This window comes from Nerophis ophidion, linkage group LG12 (assembly GCF_033978795.1).
Source record: "Nerophis ophidion isolate RoL-2023_Sa linkage group LG12, RoL_Noph_v1.0, whole genome shotgun sequence".
NCBI classification, from domain to species: domain Eukaryota; kingdom Metazoa; phylum Chordata; class Actinopteri; order Syngnathiformes; family Syngnathidae; genus Nerophis; species Nerophis ophidion.
The window spans coordinates 47,400,195-47,410,060 of record NC_084622.1 but is presented as its reverse complement, the minus strand read 5'-3'; the positions used below and the strand labels follow the sequence as shown (position 1 = coordinate 47,410,060).

The 9,866-nt window shown below is 42.0% G+C and overlaps 1 protein-coding gene across 1 annotated transcript; it reads right to left on the bottom strand.

The window, feature by feature from the left end:
• Positions 1–2,268: 2,268 nt before the first annotated feature.
• On the bottom strand, positions 2,269–4,930 carry LOC133563834 (leucine-rich repeat-containing protein 4C-like). The gene has a single exon (XM_061918097.1). It carries the CDS (start codon positions 4,882–4,884, stop codon positions 2,938–2,940), a length of 1,947 nt encoding a protein of 648 aa, XP_061774081.1. The 5' UTR covers positions 4,885–4,930; the 3' UTR covers positions 2,269–2,937.
• Between the last annotated feature and the right edge of the window lie 4,936 nt (positions 4,931–9,866).

Sequence of the window (9,866 nt, the reverse complement as noted above, 5' to 3'; positions counted from 1 at the left end):
CGCTGTCATGCCAAATTTCTTCCCCTCTACAAAAACCTTCCCCCCGGAAGACATTTGGCGTGACAGACCCCAATGAGGGTGGAAGGACCTTAAAGCAGCCCACACAGCTGCCTGTTTTAAAAGCATTATAATTGGCTGATTGTCATTGGTGAAAAATAACGGTGAGGAAAAAATATTAGCATTCCAGCATGCTAACCTTTCAAGCAGTTTTTGCTTCACTAATTTTGGAGCTGTAACCCTTAAGAGTCAGGGCGGTATGGCGTAGTGGGTAGAGCGGCCGTGCCAGAAACCTGAGGGTTGCAGGTTCGCTTCCCACATCCAAGATCGCTGCCGTTGTGTCCTTGGGCAGGACACTTCACCCTTGCCCCCGGGGCCGCTCTCACTGGTGAATGAATGATGAATGAATGATTGGTGGTGGTCGGAGGGGCCGTAGGTGCAAACTGGCAGCCTTGCTTCCGTCAGTCTACCCCAGGGCAACTGTGGCACCATATGTAGCTTACCACCACCAGGTGTGAATGAATGATGGGTTCCCACTTCTCTGTGAGCGCTTTGAGTATCTAACAATAGAAAAGCGCGATATAAATCTAATCCATTATTATTATTATTATTATTATTATTATATAACTTGGTATTGTGTGAATGTGAGTGTGAATGTTGTCTGTCTATCTGTGTTGGCCCTGTGATGAGGTGGCGACTTGTCCAGGGTGTACCCCGCCGATTGTAGCTGAGATAGGCGCCAGCGCCCCCCCGCGACCCCACAAGGGAATAAGCGGTAGAAAATGGATGGATGGATGGGGTCCTTCAGGCATTAGAGGGGCTGTCACGTCAAATGTCTTCCGGGGGGAAGGTTGTTGAAGGGGGGAAGAAATTTGGCGTGACATCGCCAGAAAAAAGGGTGGAAATAGGCCTTTCGAAAACCAGGAATTCTGGAAAATCCTGGATCTTGGAAAAATTAAAGTTTAAATTTCAAGACCGGTGGAATGTGTTGAAGGTGGAATGTTTTGAATAGGTTGAAACATGTGGAAATGGTGAAAGTTTGAAAAAGGGCCAAATCATTTTGAATGGGAAAAATGTCCCGGAAAACCTGGAATTCTTGTAAACCTGGGAATTTTTTGAATTTTTCAAGGGGAAAGCCCGCGATTCCCGAATAGGCTGAACAGTTTGAAGTTAAAACGGTTTGAATCGGGTGAAAATTTTGGAAGGGAGGGTGAGCCAAAAAGTTGTTGAATATTAATAATAAATAGATGGATTTTGGTAGAGAAAACCATATGTGTGAATGCTTTGGAGCATTCACACAATTTTGGATATAAATATGCAAAAGGATGGCTTGTTGGGGGCGGCATAGCTCGGTTGGTAGAGCGGCCGTGCCAGCAACTTGAGGGCTGCAGGTTCAATTCCCGCTTCCGTCATCCTAGTCACTGCCGTTGTGTCCTTGGGCAAGACACTTTACCCGCCTGCTCCCAGTGCCACCCACACTGGTTCAAATGTAACTTGGATATTGGGTTTCACTTTGTAAAAAGCGCTTTGAGTCACTAGAGAAAAGCGCTATATAAATATAATTCACTTCACTTCAGTTGTTAAACTATTCTTCCATTTTGCTTAGCCTTTGCCGTTTTCCCTTCACGGTTTCAATGAGTTTATTGCAATCGGTGGTAAAAAAAATAATAATAATAATAAAATAAACTATTGTAAGCTGGACACTTGAGTAAATAAATGGCCAATTCATACAAATTATATGCATAAGATTACTGATATATATATATATATATATTTTTTTAACAATTACAGTATAATTAAAAAAAATAATTTTAAGTTATCCTCAACGATTATTACAAAGTGGGTGATATATTGTATTGGACGGTGACATTATCATATATCATTGTTGCTGAACAATTGGAAATAATGAGCAATATTATGGTGTAAAAAGCACACTCAATGTGTGCAGACTCATTTTGCCCGTGCAATCGCAATGTGTCCTTCCCTTTCTCCAAGCGCGCAACATTAATTCATTTTTTTATTAATGCAAGTCCTGCCAATTACCCTCCTTTCTGTTTGGTCACTTTAAATGTCCACTGTCTCGTAGTCAGAGACAATCCAAAGGAACTGTTGATGTTGAACTTTGTGTAAGAGCAGTCTTTAGCGTGCCACGTTTAGACAAAATAACGCATTATATCACTCCTTATGAAGTACAGTGCTTAAAATTAAAAAAAATGAAATGACACAAATTTAATCCCATTGTGAGGGAATCACACTTGTGCCGCTGGCACTATGACATCAGAGCAAGGATAAATTAGCTACCTTTTATCATATAAAGTAGATTGGGGTGCACATATCCAGTCATAAAAATGTGTCAGTTAAAATAATCTATCTTTAATGACATCAATTTGTTAAAAGTTGTTGTTGAACACACGCAGAATGAGCTCGTGATCGCATGAAGAGTGTCGTTTTTATGCTCAAGTTTTTTTTTTTTGGCAATGTTTTGATGCCGTACGATATGTACTTCATCCAATTCCCAAATAGTCGCAAAATACTTCATCCCTTACTCCGCAGCTCAGGAAACCAGTCCAATCTGTTCTAGATGTTCTGGAAAAAAAACAAAGTATTCAGTTTCCTAAATATAAACAATTCATGTCAGTCAGTCTACATAAGAAAAAGGCAAGAAAAACAAACTAAGTCCTGAAAAAATAATTGTAGAATACTGTTTTTTTTTCTTGATTTAACAACAACATTTTTTTTTCTTAAATAAATAACTTTTTGTTTTGTAAAGACACTTTTTGTAACAGACATACCCTAATTACCAAAGTCATTGAAGAAACATCACCAAACACACAGTGGTTCGTCCGTGTTTGAGCTATCTCCTCAAAACGAATCGTTAAACATGTACCGTCAGCAAAGTCTTCGTGTGATTCCATGACAAGGGGGACAAAAGGAACACGTTCAGATTTGGGTCTCTTGTACATTGTCTTTCGAACTGGCTCGGATTAACAAAGGTTCATGCGCCGAGCTGTGTATGGAATTGATAGTGGAGACATGGTTGTATGCAGTTTTATACGCGTTGTAATGGTTGAGGTGCTCGTGTTCAAGAGGAGGCAAAGTCAAGTGGCTCTCCATGCCTGGTCCACCGGTTACGCAGTCCTCGTCCACGTTGATGATCTCAATGGTGCGAGTGGGCGCGTGGTGGTTCTGCTGGTGGTGCTGTTTGCGCATCTTGTAGAAGATGATCAGCATGACGGCTGCCATGAGTGTGATTGCGACAAAGCAGCCGATGATAATCTTGGTTGTCTTCATGACCTCATCCAAGCCATTCAGTGAGCCTTCCCCACCAAATTCAGTGACGGGTATTGTGTAGGTCTTCTCTGTGGTACGGGTGGAAAGAGGGGTCTGGACTGTGGTAGTGGTTGTAGAGGTGGGGGAAATAGACTTCCATGTTCGAGCAGATGGAGTGGGCCCCACCTTCTGCTGTACGACGGTGGTAAAGCCTTCGTTATGTGGCGTTTCTATAGTCTCTACCGTCACTGTGGTGAAGTAGCTGAAGCTGCTATTCTCAGTGGAGGACACGTTGAGAGTGGCAGATGCTGTTGTATTACCGGCTGAATTACTGACCATGCATGTGTACGTACCAGTGTCCTGCATGGTAACGTTGGTGAAGTTTAGAGTGCCGTCAGTTAGTACTGAGATCCTGACCTTGTACGCACCGTGTGTCATGATGGACCCGTTGGGTGTAATCCAGCTCACTGAGGTCAAAGAGCTGGCTCGACATTTCAGCTCGGCAGCGCTCCCCTCCGTCACATTTAGGTCGGCAGGGGGCTCCACAATAACAGGAGCATAACAGTGAAAGTAGTTTTGATCCAGCTCGCCAATGTAGCGCCCCTTGTGGTGAGTCGGTGAGCTGCAGCGGGCGCAGCAGCTGGTGTTTGCCGGGACCATCTCTTTAAGCCACCAGCTCAACCAGAGAATGTCACAGTTACAATTCCAAGGGTTGTGGTGCAAATGCACCCTCTCCAGATGATGCAAAGGGGTAAAGAGATCATGCGGCAAGAGGGTGAGGTTGTTGTGGGCTAAATTAAGCTCCACCAGTGACTGGAGGTCATCGAACGAGTTCCTCTCTATAGTCTGAATCTGAGCATGCATCATCCATAGCTTCTGCAGATGAACGAGTCCTTTAAAAGAGCCAGGGCGAATGACAGAGAGCTGGTTTCCTGACATTTCCAGTTCATCCAGCTTCACCAGGGGAATAAGGTTTGGGATTTCCTTCAGATTGCACATTCCCAGATTTAAGTAGCGAAGATTGCTCAGCCCTTCAAAGGCTCCCTCAGATATGTAGGAAAGCCTTTTAAGTTCCCCAAGGTCCAGCCGCCGTAATGAGGGCACCCTGTTAAAAGCATAGGAGGGAATACTCTCTACAGGGTTATTCCTTAACCATAGCTCCTTTAGTTTGGACAGGTACTCAAATGCCCCATTTGGGATTGTGGTGAGGCGGTTGTCAAAAAGCTCCAGGGTATTGAGGCTAGCGAGTCCATTGAAGGCCCCAAGCTCTATTTTGCGTATGTGGTTTTTACTCAGCTGCAAGATCTCCAAATGTCTTAGGTGCTTGAAGCTGTCCACTTTTATCACCTGGATGAGGTTTTCTTGCAGATTTAGGTAGCGCGTGTTGGTAGAAATTCCATCAGGGACCTCGCGCAGGCCCCTCCGTGTGCAGATGACTTTGCTGAACTGATTACTACAGGAGCAGACAGAGGGGCAAGTCTGCGCACGTACCAGACCCGCAACCACCAACAGCTGGAGGGCCAGGAGCAGTACAAACAAAGGGTCGGACAAGGCCCGGTTCCACCTAGGACCTCGCATCATCTGCTGCTGCTGAGAGGAGGTCATCTTGTTTAACATTCATAATTCACTGACTGGTCTTCCGCTCTTTGGAAAGATGATCGTTTGGGCCAACTGGAATGAAATAAAACACAAGGAAAGATATAAATGAGTTGAAGCACAGGTCAAAAACTGCTTTTACCTCAAACACAAAAACATATTTGGTCGCTTGGATGTTTGTAGCTTCTAATATGAAACATTACGATACTGTATCTACTGCTTATCTTATCCTCATGGTCAAAAGTGAGCTGGAACCTATCCCACTAGAATTCCTTGGGCGGTGGTGTGCACCCGGTCCTGTTCGCCCCTTACAAGGCACATAGAGACAAACAACACTCACATTGGCAATTTAGAGTCTTCAAATAACCTGTAAACTGGAATACTGGAACAAAATCCACGCATGTATGGGAAGAACGTTCAAACCGAAGACAATTTGGCTTTGGTTCAGACATGATGTGAAGTGAAATGAATTATATTTATATAGCACTCCCGTCCAATGGCAAAACCTAGTAACTCACTTCTAGCTGATTTTGAGAAAACAAAAGGAAAACCAATCTATCTTGATGCTGCCTTACAAAGATATACGAAGTCATCAAACATATAGATGTTTTCTTGAGCTTTCATTTTCTTGCCAATTGAGCCATGGATTGAATCTGCTCTCATGAACGTGTGCCCTTTCTCCAGATATTTTATCACAATCTCGGGTAGGCCCCATTTTGCGTTTGCACATTGGGCAAAAGCCGTGTACAGCGTCCAGTTTTTATTTTTGACCTCCACAGTTATCTGCCCAAAAGAGTATGCAAGGGGAAGAATCAAGAACAATACATTTAATGAAGGTGCTTGCAACGTCCTGGGCCAATCTTCCAAATATCCCCTCGTGCCATAATATCACATAATCAGGTTGACTGTCGGCCCCCATTCGTGCAAATGTCTCATTAAAGACAATAAGGCGACTGACAAAGAAGCTTCGATTGGTCTCTTGAGATACTAGCTTTTTCTGTTGTATCTACGCGGTTATGTGGTAGTTGCTAGGTCCTGCCATGCGCGTAACAGCTTACTTACGGAACAAATTACAATATCGCCTACACTAATGTAAAGCATATCACCTAGGAACTCCAAAATTATTATCAGCTAATTTTTGACCAAAATTGAGTTACTGGGTTTTGCCTTTGGACGGGAGAGCACTTCTCTCTAGTGACTCAAAGCGCTTTACATAGTGAAACCCAATATCTAAGTTACATTTAAACCAGTGTGGGTGGCACTGGGAGCAGGTGGGTAAAGTGTCATGCCCAAGGAAACAACGGCAGTGACTAGGATGGCGGAAGCGGGAATCGAACCTAGGACCCTCAAGTTGCTGGCACGGTCACTCTACCAACCGAGCTATGCCGCCCCTGATCATCAAACTATGGTCTGTTCCTCACACTTTATTAGCGTCAAAAGCTTGAGGAATAAATGTTCATCCATCCAGTTTCTACCGCTTGTCCCTCTTGAGATCACGGGGAGGCCTAAAGCTTATCCCAGCTGTACTCTGACGGAAGGCAGGGTACATCCTGGACAAATCACCACCTCATGGGAGGGCCAACACAGACATAAAATAAATATCCTTTACTTTTTCTTTTTCGATATATACCAGAGATGTAACATTGGCGGACGAGTCAAGTCTTTTGAACGGCTCTTTCAAGGGAACAACAAGAGCCAATATACAGTTCGAGTGGTTAGTTTGGAAGCCATCGTAATCCACCTGACTTGACTAGAGTCACAGCAACTAGAAAAAAACTCAAAATGACCAAGAGTCAAAAGACATTTAGCAACAATTAGATGCACTTTTCTGGGTCATGGCTTTGTTATGGATTTGTTAAAGGCCTACTGAAAGCCACTACTACCCACCACGCAGTCTGATAGTTTATATATCAATGATGAAATATGAACATTGCAACACATGCCAATACGGCCTTTTTAGTTTACTAAATTGCAATTTTAAATTTCCCGCCGAGATTCCTGTTGAAAACGTAGCGGAATGATGACGCGTGTTTGTGACGTTATTGGTTGGAGGGGACATATTAGCCAGCACCACTTACGGCTAAAAGTCATCTCTTTTCATCGCGCAATTAAACAGTATTCTGGACATCTGTGTTGCTGAATCTTTTGCAATTTCTTCAATTAATAATGGAGAAGTCAATGCAGAAAGATGGAGGTGGGAAGCTTTAGCCTTTACCCACACAAACACCTGGTGTTTTCTTGTTTAAAATTCCCGGAGGTGAAGCTTTACTATGGATCAGAGCGGTCAAGCAAACATCGTTCCCAACCACTTGGCAACCGGCAGGTTTCGGTGTCAAAATTGTGGTAAAAAGTCGCCTCTGACCAGAGATCAGCGGAGCTTGCAGCTGCCGTGACTTCTCTCAGAGACTGGCGTCAAGACACCCTTGGACACACCCCTCCGACTATCAGCTACTATTTAACTCACTAAAACACTAGCAACACAATAGAAAGATAAGGGATTTCCCAGAATTATCCTAGTAAATGTGTCTAAAAACACCTGAATCGCTCCCAATGCAATCACCTTTTTTTTCAACTTTATTTATTTATTTTTTTAATCCTTCACCATCAATATCCTCATCCACAAATCTTTCATCCTCGCTCAAATTAATGGGGAAATTGTCGCTTTCTCGGTCCGAATACCTCTTGATGCTGGAGGCTCACATTATAAACAATGTGAGGATGTGAGGAGCCCTCACACCGGTGACGTCATCGTCTGCGACTTCAGGTAAAGGCAAGGCTTTTTTATTAGCGACCAAAAGTTGCAAATTTTATCGTGGATGTTCTCTACTAAATCCTTTCAGCATATATATGGCAATATCACGAAATGATCAAGTATGACACATAGATTGGACCTGCTATCCCCGTTTAAATAGGAACATCTCATTTCAGCAGGCCTTTAAGTAACCTAATTTAGGTGTACACATACCAGGTAAAGTAGTACAATTTGTCATTCATATTTATATATTGTGCTTATTTTTAATTCATATTTTTATCATACAGACTATTTTTGTATTGTGTCATGTTTCTGACTGCCACCTGTCATGCCAGTTCTGCTCCTAAATCACTTTTCTGTTGCAGAGCCACTGTCTCTCACCTGATCACACTCACTAATCAGGCCTTTATGACCCCGGCTGTTGCCACTCTGGTTACTGGATTGTTCCTTTTCTAGGCCCGTGTCAGTGCTCTGCCCTATGTTGGCAACCTATAGTCACCATCCACCTATTTTACTCTTTGCCTGTCATGGCCGAGTAAGTATTTATTTACTTTTGACCTGCATCTTGTTTATGTTCTGTGGCTTTGTGCTACTCTTATATGTACTTTATTTTTCTCTAAATTCATTTTTTCACAAGAACCTTTCGTTGCCTTTGCTTTTTTTTTAATCTTTTGGACTTTGAGTTTTTTGCCTCTTTCACACTTGAATGCTTCCTTAGTTATTGAGTCCTTTTTGTATTGACTTTTGCCTGAGTCTCTGCTTTGGGGTCAAAATATGCCACAATACAGGCTGCTGACATATTTTTTTCCCTTGTACTGTTAAAATGCTCTTTTGTGGAACATTTTACAGTAAAATGTATTTGCATGAAGGTTATTTGTAGCTGGTATAGTTTTTAAGGTGAGAGAACATTCACAATAAGGATTTCACTGTCAACTCATGGGGATCAGGCACCACCTTCGAGAATGTTTAGAACACAACACAGATCGAATTATGGTTTATATTTTAGAATATTTCCCACAATCCTAATTTTACAACTGTTAGTGTTTAATGTATTGAATAAAAGCCAATAATGTAATGTAATATATATACCGTATTTTTCGGATTATAAATCGCTGTTTTTTTCATAGTTTGGCCGGAGCGACTTATGTTTGAAATTATTAACACATTACCGTAAAATATCAAATAATATTATTTATCTCATTCGCGGAAGAGACGAAGAAAATGTCAGCAATCGTCACACACACACGTCAACCAATAAGAATTTGGCGGGGCGGGTCATGGGAGAAGTGCATTGTGGGTCATGGGATGCTAACTGCTATATGTTACTGCCGTAGCTATTATATTTGATCATTTCAACTTTGGCGGTAACTTATAAAAACTGAGAAAGGCTGAACAAAAATGGCACCGAAAAGGAAATCTTGTACTGCAGATTACAAGCTGGACGTAGTGAAATATGCAGCAGAAAACGACAAGAGGAAGCCGCGCATACCTTTGGAGTTGGCAGAGTTGTTTAGAAGCGACATCGAGGAAGAAGATTTCATCGGATTTATCGATTAGAAGTGACAGATTGTTTGGTTAACGTATAGCATGTTCTATATGTTGTAGTTATTTGAATGACTCTTACCATAATATGTTAGGTTAACATAGCAGGCACCTTCTCAGTTTGTTATTTATGCCTCATATAACGTACACTTATTCAGCCTGTTTTGTTCACTATTCTTTATTTATCTTAAATTGCCTTTCTATTCTTGGTGTTGAATTTTATCAAATAAATTCCCCCCAAAAATGCGACTTATACTCCAGTGCGACGTATATCTGTTTTTTTCCTTCTTTATTATGCATTTTCGGCCGGTGCAACGTATACTCCGTAGCGACTTAAAATATATATATATTTATATATTTATATATATATATATATATTTATGTCTTGATTGGATTATCCAGAGAATAGTGCTCGATACCGTGGTAGAGCGCAATATGTAGGTGTGAAAAATCACAAGACTACTTAATCTCTACAGAACTGTTTCATGAGGGGTTCCCTCAATCATCAGGATGATTGAGGGAACCCCTCATGAAACAGTTCTGTAGAGATGAAGTAGTCTTGTGATTTTTCCCACACATACATATATATATATATATATATATATATATATATATGGGCAGGGGTTGGTGCATGTGCCTCACAATACGAAGGTCCTGAGTAGTCCTGGGTTCGATCCTGCGCTCGGGATCTTTCTGTGTGGAGTTTGTA

What these genes read in the sequence shown, in the direction of transcription:
- LOC133563834 (XM_061918097.1), bottom strand. Translation starts at nt 4,884, where the DNA reads ATGTTAAACAAGATGACCTCCTCTCAGCAGCAGCAGATGATGCGAGGT.